This window comes from Melospiza melodia, chromosome 10 (genome assembly GCF_035770615.1).
Source record: "Melospiza melodia melodia isolate bMelMel2 chromosome 10, bMelMel2.pri, whole genome shotgun sequence".
Taxonomy (NCBI): Eukaryota; Metazoa; Chordata; class Aves; order Passeriformes; family Passerellidae; genus Melospiza; species Melospiza melodia.
The window spans coordinates 21467676-21489671 of record NC_086203.1 but is presented as its reverse complement, the minus strand read 5'-3'; the positions used below and the strand labels follow the sequence as shown (position 1 = coordinate 21489671).

At 41.8% G+C, this 21996-nt stretch overlaps 2 protein-coding genes across 2 annotated transcripts; one reads left to right on the top strand and one right to left on the bottom strand.

The window, feature by feature from the left end:
• Window positions 1–172: 172 nt before the first annotated feature.
• TMEM43 (transmembrane protein 43) lies at window positions 173–11527 on the bottom strand. The gene is made up of 12 exons (XM_063164802.1): window positions 11386–11527; window positions 10111–10263; window positions 9018–9152; window positions 8210–8304; window positions 7451–7500; window positions 6038–6107; window positions 5590–5660; window positions 5303–5424; window positions 4640–4714; window positions 4458–4559; window positions 2991–3108; window positions 173–2044 (listed from the first exon to the last, which is right to left on the bottom strand). The coding sequence occupies exons 1-12, from the start codon at window positions 11395–11397 to the stop codon at window positions 1842–1844; spliced, it is 1206 nt and encodes a 401-aa protein (XP_063020872.1). The 5' UTR covers window positions 11398–11527; the 3' UTR covers window positions 173–1841.
• A 248-nt stretch (window positions 11528–11775) lies between these two features.
• CHCHD4 (coiled-coil-helix-coiled-coil-helix domain containing 4) lies at window positions 11776–20326 on the top strand. The gene is made up of 3 exons (XM_063164799.1): window positions 11776–11866; window positions 13626–13724; window positions 19174–20326. The coding sequence occupies exons 1-3, from the start codon at window positions 11845–11847 to the stop codon at window positions 19461–19463; spliced, it is 411 nt and encodes a 136-aa protein (XP_063020869.1). The 5' UTR covers window positions 11776–11844; the 3' UTR covers window positions 19464–20326.
• The last annotated feature ends 1670 nt before the right edge of the window (window positions 20327–21996 follow it).

Sequence of the window (21996 nt, the reverse complement as noted above, 5' to 3'; positions counted from 1 at the left end):
GCAGTACACAGACCAGAGAGCAGCTTCCCAAACCAGAAATATCTGCAGGAAAATAAAACCCAACAATAGGAAACTAGTTCTTGTGGAAGCTACAAACTACCTGGACATTACATCATTCCTGGATGTAAAACATGCAATACTTGAATTTAGTAAAAAAGCCTACAGACCAACCTTTGGAAAACAGTATTTTATTAAATATACAAAAGCTCAGCACTTCAGTAGAAAATTGTCACTTCATTTCCAATAAGTAATGCTGGTCAGTATTCTGCATCATGGGCAAAACAGCAGCAGTTCAAGAGCAGTTTCTCTCCCCTGTGGAGCACAGTTCCTGACTGCTGGAGCATGAGCAGGTGTTCTGAGCAGCAGGAAGGCTGTGCAGCACCACTGCCACACACCAGGCCAGCTCCTGTACCTGCCCTTTCACTCCCTGCTCCTTTTACCAAGACAGAGCTGTGAGACCAAACTGACTATTCAAATACCAAAAGAATGAAAGTTATTAGGACTAAAAAAGTCATTACAAATTCTCAAAACATTTATGATTTCTAACTCAGGTTTCTATTTCAATATCATTTCTAGCAAATGTTTACTTCTGTGTACGTTCAAGTCAAATTCCTTTGGTACAGAGAACACTCCTCTGATGGTCATAAGGAGATGTCATAATAGAAAACATTATTTTTGTACTGAACTGTGTATATTTACAAAAACTCCAAAACAGTAGTGTAGGGGGCTCCATCTGGAAGCCAGACTCTAGTTTGCTGGAGAGACTTTAGGGTGTCTCTAACCTCAAGTACTGGTTACAGCAGATAAACATGAGCCATCACAACACTACAAGGCATTCCTCTAACAAGATACAAAACTACCAATTTAGGCTACTAAAATCTATGAAAACTAATAAGGCAAAAATGTTTCCATTACTTAATTTCACAGAGTATGTTCATTGTCCTTACTAAGTGAAATTAAAGAAAGGAACAGTATACACAGCAAAAAAAAAAAACCCAACTATTTTAGACTACACATTCAGTTATAAAAGTCAATGTTGTTCCAAGGCAGTAGGTTTTTTATTTACATGTGAATGACCTGTGAGTACCCCTTTAAGTGCAATTTGAAGTGAAATTTTTGAAACAGTTCTGATATAGTCCAGGCTATCATTTTGGATGCTTAACCAAAGCCAAGTTCAGACACTTAAAACATGGGGGAAATCAATGTGTCCTGATAAATCTGCCCAACCTCAGAGCACTGCTAACCTGGCCACTCATTGCATCAGTGACTTTGAAAATCCTCAGTCCAAAAGCAGAGTTTACATGAGTATTCTGTGAAATTCACCTAAGCTATGTTTTCCCTTTGAACACATGCACTGTCAAACACACCAGCCAAAGGAGTGTTCCTGACTGTGCAAACCAGGAAAGGCAGCAGAGGGAGAGTTTGCCAGAGGCAGGCAGGCACATGCATTTCCCAAGGACATGTAACCAGAGTCCATGGGATGCAGCTGGCACTTTCTCCCAAACACACAAGGTGCCCCACCCAGCAAGGACTTGCCAGTTCTCAAATCAGGGGGAATTACTAAGCAGTAAGAGGTATAAATCTGCTTGTTCACTAACTTACCATCAATACCCACACCTAAAATGCTTTTTTCCCCAAAGCTGGTGTCACTGACTTCCCACAAACAGCATCCTATAGTCCTGTGGATAACATGTACCAATAATCCCACCCAAGCCCCCTCCCCAGCTTTCAGTGCTCGCTGCTGAGCTGTGATTTGCTGTAAGCTTGCTGCAGGAACCGGGCAGAAATGCACTTGGGAAGGTTCTAACCAGGACTGAGCTCAAGACCAGAGCACCTCCTTGTCACTGCTGCTTCTTGGGCAGAACACGGGTCCTGGCCACCAGGATGGGGACAGCAGAGAGCAGCATCAGGAGCAGGGCCCAGAGCGGGCGGTAGAAGAGCCAGCCCACGGAGATGGTCAGCAGGGACAGCGAGCTGGCCACACACACTGCAAACACCTTCAGGCCAACGCTCACCAGCTCCCTCACCACGGGAAACCAGTCCACTGCAGGGAGAATGAAACATGGCATGCAGCAGTTGGCAAGATGAGTTTAAAAAGAAGTCTGATTCATGCCTAGGATGTGCACCCTAACAGCTGCAATCACAAGACAGACTCAAATTATTTATCCAGAGCACTGGATTAGGCACTTCAGCAGAGCATCATCAAGACACTTGATCATTAAGCAACAGCTAAACATATAAGGCAATGCTATCCTCATCTCTTCACACAGGAAGTAATCCAAAATGAAGTCTGAAGATTTGTCCAAGGCTTGAGAGGCAGAGGAGACAGACAACCCTGCAGCTATAGAGCAAGTCTAGGGCAAATGGTACAAGCTGCTAGCACAAGAATTCCTTTCTGGCAATAATAAATTTTGGAGCAGCGTGTATATGGATAAATAAATCAGAAAAAAAAAAAAGGTTCACATCTACAAAGTGAATGATATCTTTGATGTCTGAAGTTTATGCAAGTTTGAGGCATTGTCCTGTTCTTCTGGTTTTACTCCAGCATTTTCTATATTGAAAGAATAAACAAAAACTTTTTTTGCTGTTTGTTTACAATAGCGTAAAATAACCAGACACAAAAACATATTTCAATACAACTGCTGATTAGGACTTGTTGGGGAGATCAGTTGTGTGTGGGTGCAGAAAGTATTTGTACTGCAGCACCTTGAGTTAGATTTGAAAGAATCAGCCCAACACATGCCTCAGCTTTTTATTTTGGTAAGTACTGGGCTGGGATCTTCTGAGACTGGTAAAAGTTATTTGTGTGGGGTTTTGGTAATGTTCACAAAGCATCCACTTGGTTTTGTGGTCCTGTTTACCTGCAGTGACTTTTCAGATCAAATAAAATCTGAGTTCAAAACAGATTTCTCCTGATCTCCAAATGAATTAACTCCCTAGAGGCCATGATCTTGTTCCTAGATCATTTTACCAGTCTGTGAAAAACTTACCTAATGTGTAAAAGATCCTGGTCATCAGGCTGATGCCCACAAACATTGAGAGCCAGCCAGCTGCACGGAGGGCCCAGGTCTTCATGGTGTTACCCTCCTGCTCCTTCTGAAACACCTCCTGAAAGCAAACACCACCACACGCAGCCTATTTCTTGTTCTTTTTCAAGATCCTCTTAATTCCAGTACATTATGAGCCAAGCAGAGCTAAGAGCATTTTAGGAGTACAATTTCTCTTGCAGAAAATACATTGCAGCTCATTCTGCAAGGTCTGTGCAGTATGGCAGTACACTGCAATAGACTGAACAGTGCAGCATGGGGGAAACTGGCACTTCTCATAATTAAAACAACCTAAAAAGCACCATTCAACACAGGCAGAAAGCACCCAGGTATTGCTGAAATTGGACACATTCTCCTTCCTGTGGAAAATAAGGCACTAATAAGTAACTGTCATAAGGAAGGAAGAGTCTGACTTCACTCTGAAGGAAGAGAGAAGAGGCAATAATATCCACTGATGGCTGAGGGAAAGGTGTGAAAGAGAGCAAGCTGGATACAGGGAAGAAACCTAAAAGGTATGTGTGCATTTCATGAGGCAAAGTAAAACATCTCTTTGCACAAATTCTGATTAAGATTCTTTTCAAGATGGGCTGTGCGACCCTCTGGCTCAACAAAATGTTCTCATGAAGATGGCTGGGACATTAGAAAGCACTAAATGGTAAGAGATGTGTAAGACTGACTGACTATTTGCACATACAAGTACTCAATGTATTATTTATTTGTAACCAGTTCATTTTCAATGAAACAGAATTCTGTCTAATGAAGATTTGGAGCTTACAGCAGAAGGTTGATTCTGCTGCTACTCTTTCAAGTCAGAACAAAGGTTTTCTAACTGCTTTTGGGAGCACCTGTAAACTCCTGACATCTGCTTTTCTTTGCAGCAGGGCATGGAACAATCATTAACGGAAACAAACCTACTAAAAGAAGTAAATGAATCACCAAATTGCTGGAGCATGCAGGATTTATTGAAGCATAATGCTCTGCCTGAAGGTTCTTTCTCAGCCAGAACAGTAATAAACATTTCAAACAAGCCTAAACTCCTGTTATTAGGAGCTGAAGAGAGAATAACTCTAATGGTTTATTTAACTAAACCCTGATTTTTACTATTTTTACATGTGACCTGTTCAAAAGCATGTGCTTGCATGTGTAAGTGGGAAACAATCAAGGAGCAAATAAAAACAAAATGAGAGGGCGCAGAAACAATCTTTCAAGAAAACAGCCAGAATGTGCAGAAACCTGGAAGCAAACACAGGTTACAACCTGTTGTCCAAGAAAGAGAGAGAAAAGCCAATGTTTATATGAGTATCTCCTCCTCTGGAGCAGGTCTGAAGGAGAGTAAGAGCTTCATCTTCTGCTGCTTCTGCACTACCACCTCAAGTTTTAACCCCTCACTAGAAGAATGTGGTATCTCACCTCCACAGAGAGGTCCCCAGGGTACAGAATCTCCAGAACATCTCCAGACTTGGTATGATATGGAACCAGCTGATCACCTCGCTGCCGAGCAATCACAGTCACCTTGGCAGAGAGGGAAAAATATTTACTGGTTTCTGAGGTGGGAACAGAGCTGCAAGATACAGAAACAGCTGAAGACTCACCCTGTCAGCAGAGCCCAAATGGGGATCATCTTCACTCAGACCTGCATAGAAGAAAGAGACACGAAGGTCTCCCACCTACAAACAAGAGAAGATTGGAAGTCAAGAAAGATTGTTTTACAAAGGAGAATCACAGGAAAGACAACTGAGCACAGGAACATCCTTTATTTATCAACACTTTTTCTGAACATTTATGTCAAGCAAGAGATAGCCAGAATGATTTCCAAGCTGTCCTTTTTTCAGGGCTAGCTGGCCACTGAAACATGAGAGCTGAAATGTTGTTTTGTAATATCCCCTCTGATTAAGCTGCAGGAGCACATGATATGCTTTGTTCATCCCTCATCATTCCATCTTTTGGCAAAACAGGGCAGGCAGCACAATGTGACCACAAGCTGTTTGTACTCCTCAATCCAGCAAGGCTGAGGTGGAACCCACCTCCCAGCACCATCCCTAAAAGCACAGCAGACTCATGAAAACAGAGTATAAAGAAGTCAACTGGAAGCTTTCTGCAAGAGAAGCACTCGTTCCCTAGGGCTGCACTAAGGAAGTCATCCTATGTGATGGTCTGCACTCCATTTTCTATACATTTCAACAGAAATAAGACATGCCCCAATTTCTTTTTCACACCCAGGTAATCACTGCTTTAGTTTATCTTTCCCATCTTACCTCTGGACGCCTGGGGTTGTCACTGTGATAGAAATAATTTTCTCTTCGGGTAACATCAGCATGGGGATCCTCCAGGTGTGACAAGCTCAGCTGCTTGAAATCATCAATTCTATCCACGAGACCTAAGCAGAACAAAGCACCAAGCTGAGGCCCAGTGTCTAACCTGGAATGGCCAATTTGCTGGCTGGCTTCCTGATTATCACTTGACATGACAGCTATTGTGGAAAGAACCAAAGTCCACTGCTGATGCAACAGCAGACACAAAGCCAGTACAAAACAACCCTTACCCTTGGAAAGAACAAAGCTGCCAACCTGGACGTTAGGAGAAACAGCAGTGAAAGACTCCACAGCCATGGCACTGAGGAACAGAGAAGAGAGAGTCCCTGATTAGTCCCAGAATTATGATCAAACTCTTGATTTGCAGTATGTAATATATAGAACAGAAAAGGTACTGTGGTAAATATCAGGAGAAACTCAAAGAGCTAAATGACTGTCATGATGTGAAAACAAATCCATCAAGAGACTGTCTAGACTGTATACTGCTGGAGCCATAAAAACAAGTTAAGGCATCACTCTTGGAGCTGCTCTAAGTTCTTTATGCCTTCATTCTCCCAACTACCAAAAGAGCAGCAGTTTCCATTTACTGTATTCTGTTATGAAATCAGTCATTTAGCTTTCATATTTGCTCAGATCCAGTGACAGAGTTCAGGGGGACTGTGCCAGATGGTGCCTCACCTCGGGTTTTTGTGTCCAATTTCTCGATCAAAGTTTCTGCTGTTCACAACTTCTGATTTCCACTCTGTATCTAAACAGAATGATAAGGTTGAGTAAAGGACACTCAGATCTCAGTTACTGAAGACACCTCTCAATCATTTAGTTCTAGGTTACACTTTTAGTAATACTGTTGACATCAATGTCTGTCATTGTACTGATACACAGATCCCTCCTCCTAGCATGTTAGCAGGGAATGGCAGAATTTAGGGTGAAAAAAGGTATTTTTGGGATTAAATTGTAACTCAACTTTGCTCAGCTTTGATCAGGCTTTGATTCCTGGCTCCGCTCTTTGGGAATAAACTGGCTTTGTGATAACAAGGAGCAGGGGGCAAAGGGAGAGGAGTCTGGAGTGAACTTGAGCCCAGGAAAGGTTGAGTCCAAATGTGATTTGCCAATACACAAGTCAGTATTAAATATTTATTTTTATTGATCATAAAATTTCCCTAAGGAGAGTCTGTTTGTAATTGGAAACCCATCTCCTTATATTTCTTTCAACCTGTCCTTCACTCCTGTTATTCCCAATTTCTTGCCCAGTCCTGCTGAGGGGAGAGTAATCAAGCAGCTGTGTGGGTCCATGGCTGGCATACATAGACATTTTTGGGACAGAATCCATCAATCTTGAGAGGACAGCTGATTATTTAGATGGCATTTCTTTTTGTTCCCTATCACTGTGAGCCTGTTTTTCATGGCTCACAACCAGCAGCTTTGCCCCTCATGTACCTCCATGGCACAGGGTCCCCATGCTTCACTCAGCTGAGCAGTTTTATATGATCACACCCAGAAACTGCTGCACGCCCACGCTACACATCCATGTGCTTTGATCAGAGATAAATGAAGCACAGAGACCAATCTCCAAACACACAATGACTCAGAGTGCTTTTCTGCCACTGGGTAGATCAGAACAATGCACTCAGCTCTGCTCCTGCCAGAAAAGCACTTGGCAAAAGCCACAGGGCACATCAGAAGGTGCTGGTGGTTTTCACTGGCTGGTATCAACATCTAAACAGGTTCTCAACAGGCTCCCTTACAGGCTGGGCTAACCTGCTTTTCCCTGTCTATTCTCCTCTGCTCACAGCTGACATATTCCCAATTACTCCGTGTCTGAAGTGTAATCTTAGGTAGAGCTTCAAACATACTCCCATCACTGGTCATTGAGGACCTTATGGGTCCTATTTCTGAAGCATCCTATCTCTGGATGTTCTTCTGAACTTTTAGGGGTTTCAAAGCAAGACTCAGATTTTCTGTAGCCCTTGCTTGCTGACACCACATCTCCTTTCACCTCGGTTACCTCAGGAAATAAAAATCAAAATACACACACACACACAAAAGCTCAAAGTTACATGCATAAAAGGGACTTTCTGTTGATCAACTTACTGTATGAATACTTTGTCTCTTTCTTAATCTCACCATCCTCCTCATATTCCCTGCAGAGAAACAGGGCTGGGATGAGAACCAAACCAGTGCACACACACCCCTGCTCAGGGCAGAACACACTTCACCAATGAAATGCACAGACAGATCTCTGGCAACACAGACTTTTACATCATCTAACTCTTCTCTGAACTACCTGTTCTGAAGACAGAGATTTTTCTGTACCAGGAGAAAACTGTACACAAATGCTCAACAGCCACAGCCTTTTTATTCCCATATTTTGTACAAGGAGGTGCTAACTAGATTGATGAGGAACAACCAGAATTAAATACAGTGAGATAAACTGGCCAAATCAAGTCTCTAACAGATGCTGCACCATAAGCATGCTAAAACTGAGAAATCATTTTTCACACCTTCACTACCTCTGGCCTTTTTTTTATATGACACGAAAGACATTTGGAATATAAATTCTGTGCAGTCACACCTACATAATACATAATACCATCAGTGGAATATTAGCAATAGCAAGAAGGTTTTCCCTATTTGGGTTGCAACTATTAGCAGAGCACTTTAATTTCTCAAGGAAATTAAAGTGATTCTCTAAATGAAAAAAAGTCCAAGAGCTCTAGAATTCTCTTGCTGTGAAGAGGGTTTTTTAATTTGGATTTTATTTTTCCCTTTGCTATAAGGAAAGAAAAAATTGTGATAGGATCCTGGTAACACAACAGCCTCAAACTACTTTTAAAGATTACTTTCACTTACTTTGAGTCTTCATATTCAACCCACTGGTACATTTCCACATTACGCTTAAGTTTGACAGCTTGGATGGAGAGCCCATAGCTGGGGTCAAACAAAGGCTGTGCAAAAATTAAAGAAAACACAAGTGAGTCTAAATGCTGTACCTCACAGCCTCAAACACTGTACTTTTACTACTGAAACTATTTACATATCTCACTGTTACTATTTACATATCTCACAGCTAGCACTATCTCACACACAGGTGAACACAGTATAAATGTTTGAAAGACAAAAAGGAATGTCTCTGGCAAATGTGACCTGAAGAATCATAATCAAAAGTTATTGTCATAGTGAAGAATGAAACTAGAACTGCTGACTATGGGTTTACAGTTCTCAGTGTTTAAACCGGGACATTCTGTTTTGCTGGAAGGTGCTGAGTTACCTTCAGCAATGTCCATGGAGGACCATGGAAAATGTTACCACGACTGAAAAGTAAAAACTTGCAGAGCTCCTGTGCTGCAAGAGCCTGAAGACTCAACAATATCATAACACACAACAGGTTCCCTACACAAATGGCAATTGAAATTATCCATGAAAGGCAGCTTGAGGGTAAACACAGCTAGAACTTGGCTTGAAGAAGGGAGTGCAAGGCCATTCAGCATCTCCCTGATTCCAGGCCAAGAACCAGAGCTTGAGTGGTAGCTGCCAATGCATAGAGGAGGAGAAAATCCATGTTTTTTTCCTGGATATCAAACAAAACTTTAATTGGCAAAGACTTTTCCTTCCCTCCAAGCTTGAAATACTCATATCTTCAAGATTCTATTTTATTTACCTTAGATGTACTCAGAGCTCCAGCCAAGTGCACCAATCTCCCCTCATTCTGCTGAGAGATGCTGTGGATGCTGTCAAGAGGGACCACAAGAGAAAGCCCCTCATCAAGAGACCTGGCTGTCCTTAAAGCTCGTCCCTGCAACAAAGAAAACAGAAATCAGCTTGTGGAGAATCAACATCACAGCAGCATTTTGTGAACAAGGTTAGCAGACAAGTGAACTGATGACCACAAGGAATGCTTGTATATTCAGCCCAAGATATATTTTGGAAACAAACCTCTACTTCTCCATTCTCTGTCTGAGCCAGTTTGGGGCAGTACTTCTCAGCCAGGCAGCAGGACCACTAACACCAACTAAGCTTCTCAAACAGACCCAAATTCCTCCTACATGGATCCAAACTTACTGCTCTGCAGCTCTTACCTTGTTCATCATTGCTGCATAACTGCAAAAATGATACAAATTACAGTTAATTTTCCACACAGCTATATTGGCTCCTTGGGAAAAGTTTTCCCTGCCTCACCATCATATCCTGATGTGCTTTGTTTCTGCAAAGTCATCAAAATTTGGAGTAGTTATTTTTCCTCTTGTAGAGGTATGAAGTCTCTAAGTGAAAATCCACAGAATTCTGCTCTCCACTCAAAAATTACCAAAACAAGTATGTTTTCAATGGTAGGGTCTTAAGATTCCTGGCTTACTTTTTTTTTTTTTTTTATTGTATCTAAAACCAAGAAATAATACTGAGAAAAAACAAATAAATAACTACTCCAATTTTGTAACATGGGGTATGAATTTCTTTAAAGTAATTATAACACCACTAGAAATGAGGACCTTTTGTTATCTCAAGAAAAAAAGAGGGCTGGCTCATGCAACCCTCTTAGCACAGGCTGTTTCATCATCAGTTTACAAGCTTTGGAGCTTATCTCTATCACACACTGCTACTGTCTCTGCCTAGTTCCAGAGCAATACTACCTGTGGCCTGTGATTTCACTTTTCTGTTATATCCCGAGCATAAGCACCAGGTCCCCAGACCAAACCTCCTCTTCTCATGGGTCAAGTAATAATGCTGTGCACAAACACTGACAGTATTGCACTTACTTCATTGGTAAAAAGAACGTAGAAAGCCAGAAGAAACGTCACAAGTCCAATCAACATGCCTCCAGAGGTCTCACTGAGCCGCTCCAGGAACCCTGGTTTGGGCTCACTTGTGACTTTAACATGCTCTTTTCTGCTGCTGCCTGGGTCAGAGAACTGTTGAAAATAAACCAAAAGTGCAATACTGGTGTGAAAGGGGAAAGCATTCCGTTTCAAAACAAGTCTTCTAGCTTTGTTAGCACTGCTGTCCTACAGCCCAGAACCCCTTGCCTTGGACCAAAACTTTCCCACACTGACTAAATGCCTTACCACACTTTTGATACCAGAAACATATTCAATAAATAAAACTCCAGCCTGCTAGAAAAAAAACCTCAATTTCTATTTTAGTGGTTCTACATGTTCAAGCTTTCTTCGGTCTGCCTCCAGGTTCTGTATTTGGAGTCCACGCCCTGCATTCAGGCCATGGCAAAATGAGTAATAGCCCTGAATTCCTGACCAGCTAAAACACTGCTATAAATAACAAATTATGATTCACCTCGCCAGTAAAAAAAGTGCCTGCACAGTCTAAAATAATTATATCCAGGGTAACAATAACTCAAAACAAGGCACAGGGCTAACATGAGAGCCCAGGGGTTTATCTGTGCATACACAGCTTGTGGGGAGTTACCAAATCCAACGCAGCCAAGGCAGGGCATGGCACTCCTCTGTGCACGGAAAATCACGCTACGAAAAGCCAGTGTGCATAGAGGAGACAGAGAATCCTGCAATTTTATTCGAATAGAGGGAGAGTCCACCTGGGGTTTTATCTCTCGAGGTTTCGGAGGGCACAGCCTCCTTTCATCCTGAGCTCCTAGCCGCATATTGCCCTTTTCCTTTCCCCACTGGCTACTCAAAAGGTAGATAGAGCCTTCCCGAACCGCCTCCCACATATCCCCCACCTTGAACCTACTGTTTTACCCCAAAGTTCGGAAGTTCAGGCTTGTGCAGAGCCACTTTCTGTGTCAGGAGCCAAGCTGTCTCAGCTCGGCAACCAACCTGCTGCCCAAAGTCAGTAGGCACTAAGACCCATTTCAAAGACATTAACACCCACACCTTCACCCATCGAGTTTTTAGTAAATTAGCACACACCGTCCCTCTCATCTAGCTCATTTGGAGATGCCTGGCGGGCTGCGACCGGCACAGGGCCCTGGCCGCAGCCCGGGCACATCGGGGGCGAGCGGGCCAAGCCGGGCGGACACCGCACGGAGCAGCGGCGAGGCCGGAGCGAGCAGCACTTACATTCCTCGACATCCTGAGCCTCTCACTCCCCCTGGAACCTCAACTCAGAGACCGCCAGAGCCGCGCACCGCCAGCCTCGCCCTCATCCGCCTCAGGGCTCCCCCGCCCCCGAGCCGCTCCCCGCCCGCAGCGGCGCACGCCGGGACGCGTAGTTCCCGCCGCGGCGGGCAAGCCCTTCCTTCCTCCTTCCCTTCCCGCCTCCCTGTCTCTCCGCCCTGCGGCCGGGCGCGGGGCAGGCGGGAGCTGTAGTGCGGCGGGGCCGGGCCTGGCGGAGCCCCGTGGCCGGCAGGAGGTGCGTCAGCGGCCGCCTCGGGGCCGGGAAGGTGCTTCCGGAGGCGGGAGGTCGCGGCGTGGAGCGGCGGCGCGGCGCTGCCCGAGCGGTGCTGGCGGGACGGCAGGAGCGGAGCGGCGGGGCCCGTGTGCGGCGCGCTGCGGAGGAAGGCACCGGCCGGTTCCGCCATGTCCTACTGCAGGCAGGAAGGTGCGCCCGAGTGTCCTCACAATGTCACCCCGCCGCGCGGGCTCGCTGTGAGGCGGGCGGGGGTGGGTGCGCCGCGGGGTGACCGCCCGTTTCCCTGAGGGGAAGGCGCAGCCGGAGCAGAGAGGAGGCGCGGCAGCGACCCCCGGTCCGTGTGTGGCGGCGGCAGCGCTGCCTCTGCTCCCGCCGCGACCTTTCTCCTCACGGAGGGCGGGAAGGGCGGCGGGGCCATGAGGCGGCAGCGCGGTCCCGGGCGTGTGGGGACGGCGAGGCCCCGCGGCGGGCCCGGAGCGGCCGGAGGTGCCCGCCGGGACCGTGTGTGGCTGAGGCGGGCGGGCAGGGCAGCTCCCGGCCGCGGAGCGCCTGCTGCCCGCAGGGGATGCATTTATCCCAGCCTAGCTGAGAGGCCAGAGGTGTGGGGTTTTGCCTTTTGAAGGTCGATGGACAGGGCGGTAGACTGCGAGCTTTACTATATCTGTATCGTGTTGTACAGGTGGTGGTATTTATGAGGCTTGACCACCTCTAAAAGTGGGAGATGCGTAGGTAAATGTCTATATCTACATATATATATAAAGATCCTTGCTCTCTTAAGTCGTGTAAAGTGGCTGAATGTAACGTTTCAGACTGGAAAAAAAGCGCCAATAGTTCTAAATGCCATTTTTATGTTACAAACTTGGCCACATACTATGAGCTGTATTGAGGTGCTCATAATGTGTGGACCTCTTTTACACTTTATGTTGTGCTTTGTTTAATTTTGCAAGATCTGTAAGTTGCTTTATGCAACCCTACAGCATTGCAGTGACGGGGTTAGAGTTCATGTGTTTCTAGCTCCCTTCATATAATAAATGACCGAACATTCCATATTGTAAAGTTTGCTGGAGTACAGTGCAGAGTTGTCAGAAAACTGTTTCTGTTTTTTAAAAGGTGTTAGATTTATATGTTTTTCAGATGTGTTTAAATGCATGGTTACTCAGCAAGGTTAAGTTACTGAACATTTGCTGGCTGAGGTCACACTGAGGGGCCAGGAGATTCTAATTTCTCATATGCCAAGTTACAGTAGTGGCCTGTATGAATTTGGAGAATTCTTGGGGAATTTACAATTTTTTCCACACTCAGAGTGTGTGTTACAGCTTTGCAGGGTTAGAAAACTAAAACTACTGAAGTTTCCAGCCAAGCCTCCCCTGACCTTGCTATTTAGTTAAATCAAGAGCAGGAAATTTGCTCCATTGGATTTCCATCCCTTGTAATGTTCACAGCACCTTTCAGCGTAGTTAGTTCTCTATGGTGATGGCTGTCCTCAGTTTTTTTTCAGATAATTATAATTAGTGTGAAATACTACACTAGTCTTTAGCAAAAACCTCTGTTATTATTAAGTTCCTGTGGAACACTTTACTTCTATTTATTATAGTTTCACTTTTTTTTTTATTCTAAACCTGTCACCTGTGTTAGTCCTGGTGTTGGAGTAATTTGAGTTTGTTTTGAAACAGCTTTTTAACTTAGCAGTTTAGTGAATTGTACTGTTTATTACAGGACATTGCTATGAAAATTGGAGCTTTAGAATAACAGAATTTCAGTGTGTATGTGTTCCTCTGAACTAGTAACTGTTCTCATTGAAGGTGATTGTTAAGTACAGCAGTTCATTCTCAATATTATTGAATCACATTGAAAGTCTCATTACCTTGTGGTGTACAGCAGTTTTGTAAATGACTCTTTTCTGTCTGAGATTTCTCTGAACTTTTGCTTCTTGTGTCCTCCACGGTAGGAAAGGACAGAATAATATTTGCAACCAAGGAGGACCATGAGACACCGAGCAGTGCTGAGCTGGTTGCAGATGACCCAGATGACCCTTATGAAGAACAAGGTCAGTAGTGAGCAGAAGAACAGAAGTAAGGGGTGTTACATCATACAGAAATCCAACACAAAACAAACCCTGCATGAATTAGAAAAACTTTAACATATTAAAGTCTGAGGGCAACTGGTTTTGCAGTAAATACCCAAACCCTTGGCAGTTTTAACTGCCAGGTTAGGACATCACTAATGACACATTTTCTTCCAGTATTTATTTTTCTACACTTGTAATGATTTTTCTTAGTGGCCTGTTCAGATAATGAGTTGATGGCTTTTAGTTTTGATTAGTGGTCAGAGATATGGAGGGATACCTTTTCCTTTTATTAATAAAGTTTGAGCCTAATCAAGTGAAAATTATGATCATTTTTCCTCTATTTTAGGTAACAGCAGGCAATTTTCAGAGAAGCTGGAGTGAGTTACATATTATTGTCATTGATGTGAGCTGCTCACTTGTCTGTGAGCAGCTGAAATTGCCTAATATGGCAATCTCTGAATATCTGATTTAATATAAATCAATATCTGGCTAATACTATAATGGTAGCAATATAATCCATATCTGTAAGTGCCACATGATGGGTAAGTTAAAATTATTGAGTTTTCAACCATAATCATCGTGCCTTGAAAAGATAAAAATTTTCATGAAGATTACAGTTCTTGTACAAAGTATATCTGACCTGCAAATAGAGATTTAAGAGAGCAGAACACTTCTGAGACCAAGACTTACAATATTTTGGTTGTGTATTTTAAATAATGGGTAAATGAAATATACTTCCAATAATGACGATTTAATACATTTTGCCCTGGGTTAATAATTATCATGAAAATGTGAGTTTAGGTTAATTTTTTTTTTCTAATTACCTCTATGTTTGCAGATCTTTTGGTCTCTTCACTTTGTGTGAAGGGATTTCATTGGTTTCAGCTCAACTGAAGCAAATTCTTCAGACTTTGAAACTTAGTTAGAAAGTTATTATTTCTCAAGTGTCTCAGAGACCTTTAGAGGGCAGCATTTAAGCAGTTTAGCAGCTGGAGCTCACAGGGTCTCATTGTTAGCTGATATGGTGTGTACTGTAATTTGAACCACACCTTCCTACGTCATCAAAATTAACTTTTTTTCGTACATAGGTTTGTGTGGAAATGTTACTGAATTTATCTGCTTTCATTACAGCTGTATGTAGTCAGTTATATATCCAAAAGCTTTTCTCACTTGCACTGGTAAGTCTGTTGATGTGCTGGTGTCACATATATTTGGGTAGTGGTTTGTTTCCTAGCAGTCCTGCACTTACAGAATGTCAGGCCACTTTCTTCCTCAGCACTAGATCTGAGAGGAAAGGGGGAAAGCCAGGAGCTTTTTATGTCACCTTACAGTGACAGTGTGTGTCTGTGGGATTCAAAATGAGAAACTATAAACTATGTTTTGGTACTGTCAGTAAGTTTGAGTGAGGATTTCTTGTTGTGTGATTTTGTTTGTTAGTTTGTTGAGTTTTCTTCTTAGTATGTGGTAAATTACTGCTGTGTTTTTAAGTCTGAAAAACCTCATGAATGACCCAGGGCTACAGTGCATTAGAACAGAGGAGAGAAAATGGACATATCACAGAATGTAGCAGTAGGGATGGAGCTTATGGGCAGGAAAGACATGGGCAAAATGGTTTGGAATATGTTGAAATGCTGAAGCTCTGGCTTGCATGGCTTTTATTTAAAAGAAAATTGGGAAGGGTTTTCCTGTACCTAATGTAACATGCAGGCTTTTCTAATTTAGCTTCTACTTGCAATAGAAGACTTGGTTCAAATTGTGTTGTATAATTAACTGTAAGGGCTCTGCTCTGTCAAAGAGACCAGTCACATCTGGGAAAGAACAGGTGCATTATATAGATCTGCCATAATCTACATTATTTTCTAATACACCTCAAACTTGTGTTTGAGGTTTTGTTTTGTTGTAGGGGCCTTTTTCATACTTGAGATGAACATCTAGTTTGGTATTTGGTAATTTTTGATAGTTCTTATTTTGTCCCAGACATTAACAGACATTAGTCTTTGAGCAGTCTACTTGAATCAGTAGATTGGTCAGGAAAACTTGTGTTCTGTTTCCCTTAGGATAAAAACCAGTTGTGTACTGCTCTTATTTCTGTCAATATTTTGTTGTTGTTGTATCAGCTGGGTGAGTTTGGTAGGCAAAATGTTAATGACTCACTTTAAGCTAAAAACACTGAAAGAAAAAAGCCATGAGAAATGAAAAGGCAGACAAACGGAGTAAGTTCAGGTTAGGATTTCATACTGCAGTGAAGATCACAGTTCACTGTCTGTGCTTTTTGACAGCTGTGGCTGATGGAAACAAATTAAGGATTCATTTGCAGTGGTTTTGAAATAATACTGTTACTGAAAAGCATCTTTCTAGTCCTATGTGTTGCAGATGGTGGAATTTAAACATGAAAGATTCCTGGTTTTCACTGACATCTTGGCTGCCTTCAGTTTGAACATTTTTTTATTTTATTAAGCTTATATGAAGAAGGCAATGATGAGTTTTATGCATGCAAAGTGGTTTTTATTAGTGTTACAGCTGTGGTGGGAAAGTTGGATAGAAGTACTTATAGAATTGGACCTCAGACACAGATTGTTGCTGGTCTTTCCCTTCAGTTTTTCCAGACTTGTTCCTGTCATCTGATTTTATAAACAGTTTTAAAGTGGTTTCTAGAGGGGACTGATGAAGCCAAACTCCACATTCTTGTGAGAAAGAACTTGATGAATGATCAGATGTACAGGACTGTTTCTGTGACTAATGATGTCCCTTTCAATCCTGCTTCCTGTCATCTTGCACTGTGAATCCCTGGCAGATAAACTTGTTATTGGATGTGTTTGTCATGTTACAGGGAAAAACTCTTCTCAGAACAGCAGTGGGACTTCATCCCAGCGAGTCCAAGACAAGTGTTGACACAGATGCAGGTGGGCCTGCCTTTGCCCATGACATGAGCAGCTGCCATGAGCCAGGAGAGTTTAGGTTGTGAGATGTCAGCAATCAACTGCTCACACAAATCCTCATCTGCAGTGATCTAAACAGGCTTATTTCTTCTTCCACGAGTGCAGGTTCAAGTAGATTGTGACTCACTGGATCAGTGAGGTTCAGGCTGCATTTGAAAGAAGTTTGAATTCAATTTTAATAAAAATAGTAATCCTATCTGTTGCAGGCTTGCAACTCAGGAAGGGCAATGGATGAAATCTGTTTCCGATTTAATTGTGTTCTAAGCTTGCTGATGGACTTACTCATTGATGTGTGAATTCTGCTGTGATTATGAATGAGGAAATGCTTGCTTTAGTCATCTGTATTTTTGTTTTGTTTTTCTAAAGCATGGTTTCTGTGCACAGAACTTGTGAAACTGGTGCTATATCAGTGATAAAATAGGTGTAGGTCAGTGATCTTGTGATACCACAGAATGTTTTGTTTATGGGATAACTACAATAAGATTTGCATGTTTACAAGGCAGGTGTGGTTCTAAAAGGACCAATCTATTTTAAGAGAATTATTTTATAAGTAATTTTATTGCTCTAGTGTCTTTGGGAACATTCCAAATTGTGGGGGTTTTTTTTATTAAAGTGCTAGAAAAATGACCTTAAATGACTAGTTAATATTAGTGAGGAGGAATATAGGACTGCAAAATCTGGTTTACAAAGCAAATTGTATTTCTTCTATGCCATATGATTAACATCTTTCTGCTTTATGTCATCCTTGGCAATGAGGAATCTGACACCAGCCACTGATTTTCTTGTCTCAGAAGTCCTGTTTCTCTTCCAGGCAGCTGAAGATGCTGTGATGCATTGGATTGGGTGTATGTTATCAGTACAGTGAATATTACAGATATTTTGCAAAACCATCTTGCCAAATAAAGCATGGTCCATGGAAAATGGCAGTATTACTGCAGTTCACTGAATCATGCTAAGGACACTGTTACTTTCTGTAATGAAAAAAGAGTCTGATCAATGCTGAGATTTGACTGACTCTAATTTTCTGCTCAGCTGCATTGGCTGAGTTAGAGAACATCTCTGATTAATTGCAAATCACAATAAAATATCCTTTTAATATAGAAATAAAATGATTTAGCTGCTTTTGCTGTACCAGTCAAGATTCATGATATTGCAGCCTGGTGTCCAAGGAATTTCACATGGGAGTCTGGAACTTTCTTGATCCACAGGACAAAGACAAGAAATAAGTTTCTTGAGTTCTCTGACAGTATTTTAGGTAATGTCAGGTTGTATCAGTTGTTAAATGTAATTTCATGTTTGAATCAGAATTAATTCAACTTTTTTGTCTGCCAGTGGTATTTTCATACCCCCTTTTTAAAGGGAAGGTGCTTAAAATTAAAGGTTTATGCACATGCTGTCAGCTTCTGCAGAAACTCAGCATGGAGATGAAGTTAGAAAAGTCTGCTAAAGAGGAGGAGAGCAAAGTGTTCAAGTGGAGAAGAAACCAATTGAGTCATAGCATAGTAATTCTCTTGTTCTTCTCAGATGAACATACTTGTGTATGTTCATACCAGTAGAGAAAGGAAGTGGAGATGTATTTATTGCCTTAGAGAAATGCATTAGAGACTCTAGAAGCCCATAGGACCAAGTCTGTTATATTGAATTTCTAAAATCAGAGGAAAGTAGTTCTTCAACTTGATGTTTGACCTTCTTTGTATAAATCAGTTGCCATCTAGAAGAACATATGCCCTTAAATCTTCACCTTGCCAGTCCACCAGTGAAGTATTTCTGTCAGGACTTTAACTGTTCCAGAGCAGAGGTTTACAGCTGTTCCAGTTTGGAGTCTGAAGTGACGCTTAACTCCTTTCAGTTGTGTTCTAAAGTACAATTTGGTTTCTGGCAGCCAGACAGGCAGGCTTGCTCTCAGGCTTGCTATTCCTTGTGTTCTGTGGCACATGACTTAATCTTTACAAATACACTGATGTTTGTTTTTGCAATTCTGGTCTTCCAGTTGAAATTTGAAGGGGGAAAGTTGTGAGTTATGATTTCAGAGCTTATTTCAACCAAGAAGAAAAAGGGATCCATTTGATTTGATTTAAAAGATTTCTGGTTTTAATACTGGATTTAAAGTCTTACTATTTGTATGGAATGATTTTAATGCTTGCTTGTTCCCCTGACAGTCTGGCAGATCGATTGACTTGACTTCCATCTGTTTTGCAGAATATTCTCAGAATATTCTTAGAATATTCTCAGTGGTCTGTAGTCCAGGGAGAAGGACTTAATTCAGAGATGGATAGAGAACTAATCTCACTTGTGCCCATTAAAGGATTATACTGATCAGAGGGAGAAACAGACTGGCTGGGAGGTGAAAGGTGTTTATCAGCCTTGAAGCTGCAGAACTAAGATGGCATTATAAGTGCTTGAGTTCACACCTGCAGCCCAGCAGCTGTCACTGAGTGAAATCAATGTTTGGAAGGTGCATTAACTTTTCTTCTCTCTCGTTTGTTCAGGATTGATATTGCCCAATGGAGATATCAATTGGAATTGCCCATGTCTGGGTGGAATGGCTAGTGGTCCCTGTGGGGAGCAGTTCAAGTCAGCCTTTTCTTGTTTCCACTATAGCTCAGAAGAAATAAAGGGATCAGACTGTGTGGACCAATTCCGTGCCATGCAGGAATGCATGCAAAAATACCCAGATCTTTACCCTCAAGAGGATGAAAATGATGAGAAGTCCAGCAAAGATTTGGAAGCTGCCTCTATGGAGGCCTCTGCTGCCAAAGAGGAGGAAGGATCCAGCTAATGAAGATGCAAGGAGGCTGTCGTCTCCATTTCTCATTTTCAGACATGGACTTCTGCACTGTGTCTGTCTTCTGAGTAGTGAGGAAATGTTTCACCATATTCTGTGCACTGTATCATAATAAATAATTTATTCCTGAAGGAGAAATCTCAGAGCTTCAGCCGTGCAGATAAATACTGCAAAAAGAGTGAGTGTGTGTATGTACTGTGTAACCTGGTTTGGGACACAATTAAAACTTCAACAGCTGTTCTTTACCCTCAAGTTTTCCTTGAGTTGTGACTTGAGTAATGTCTTGAAGTACATAGCTTTCAACTAAAATTCCACTGGCACACCAGGTCTATCTTCATTTCAGTATGTTCTGATCAGTAGCTGCTTTTTATTTAATGTGTCCTGTTCTATCAATAGAAATTACATTAAATGATTGTTTTTCCTTTAAGATTTCTTTTTTCCAAAGTGATGCAAGACACTGAAAATGGTCTAGGTCTAGAATTTTAAAAATAATTTCAAATGGTGTTACTAGATTATGGTTGCATTTTACTACTGGCATCAGATCAGGACTGCCAGGAAAACGCTGAAATGCAACATCTTTGATTTCATTTACTTACTGTGATGCCTTTTGCATCTTTAAAAATGGTGTGTTGTGCTACTGATGATTCAGATGAATGAAAAGAATGTTGGTCACTGGCTTTATTTTTGCTCTGAAAATACAGCTTTTGGGTTCCTTTGGTTATTACCTTCTCCTTCAAGGTATAGATGGGCACTTGTAAAATACTTTGAGATACAATAAATTGTTACCTGGTGTAATGATCTCAAAACAGATACTGTGACTTAAGTGCATATTAAAAAGAAAATACTTTTTACCCTCACTGGAAGCTCCTGTGTCTTTGTGGTGTGGTGTTTTGTTTGGTTGGTTTTTGGTTAACACTGATTGGATTTGAGAACTGTTCCATGCTGTAGGCAGGTCTCAAATGAATTTGTGGCTTGTGAAGATTGGTTGCTCCAGCTTGTCAGATTTTTATTCTTGTCTTATTCTTTTCTTCCCAGCCCAGGCAGGAAGGCATAAAAAACCTAAAGCTTTTTCAGTAGCTGTAGTAGACTGGACCATGAACCAGCAAATAAACATGAACAGCTATTAAAATATTTGAAAATTACTTAAAAGGTACAAATAATTTAATAGTTCAATATTGTTTAATAGCTGCAGATAAGCTATACTCCATTATTTGTCTTTCTGAGCAAAAGAGGCTGTGAGATTTTTTTTTCAAATGAGATTGTGGCTGTGGTTGTTGGGTTTTTTTCCTCTCCTTGTGTTGGCTACCTCACCCAAAGCATAATAGGTTGTAGTGTCAGTAATGCAGCCACAAAGTCCAGCGATGTTTAAACATTTGCCTTTCTCTGTGGGCAGCACCCTGGAGTGCTCAGCAGCATTAATTCCATATAGCACTTATGTGTCTGGCTTGCATAAGTGCATTCGGTGCCACTGGTGTTTCTAAATGTTTGAGGAGAATTTTTGTCAAGTTTTACAGTGTCTTTAAGATGTTTGTATTTCAGTGCAGCTGTTGGATCCTCAGAAAAAAGTTTGTAGGCAGTTAAGTAGCTGACAGCTACTTTGTTCTGAGGGCAGTGATAGCAGGGACTGTGCATTGCTGCTTTCCAAAGAAACAAAGTGAGACAGAACTTCTCAGTGTGGCTCTTTCAGGCATAAGAGGCCAAGTGCCAAGTTAACCTGAGTAAACAGGCACAAAAGCAGCAGAGATAATCTTTGGCACTTAGGCAATAGATGAACACTGGGCACTAAATTAGAAAAAAATCACATGCACCCAAGCTTCTGGTTGTTCAAATGGAAATCTAGTGCACTCTGAGGAAGCAAGAGCTGTTTGTCAAGGGGGGCTCTGTTCTAACAAGTTGCCTCTTCTTTCTTTTTTTGCTGTGCTTTTTTTCCCTCATTGCCTTTGTGCTCTAAAGTGTTTGGATTTATCCTCTGCAACTGTATTTGTAGCATCTGTGTGCAAAACATAAAATGTGAGAATCTTGGCCTACAGTGGGTAGGGATGTGCACCTAATACTGACAGAGGGACTTGAGGCATAATCTGACACTTTGGAAGGTGTGTTCAGGGTGGATTTGCTGCTTTCTGACTGTTGTGCTGCATCCAGTACAAATATGAAGTATGTATAAGGATCTTAGACCAAAAACTGTGAAAAGCACTGTGTAATGTGTTTGAAGTGTTTTGAGAAAGGAAGTCATAGCTTTAATCCTAAATAGTCCTTTGTGGAATTTTTTTTTTTTGCTATGTAAACTGATGCAGTTGTGAATACATAGACAATGTAATTCCTTGTTTCTGTTTCCCAGCATTTGCTTAATTTGATTTTTCTCCTGTAGTTACATGCCCCAATTTTAAATCTAAAATCAATCAGTGGTTATTTTAATATATAATAAAGATGATAAAATGATCCTTGGCAATACGTGACAAGCTTGTGAAATAAACAGATGGTAAGTTGCATTTTTATTGTGTGAATACAAAACTTAGAGCTGCAAATT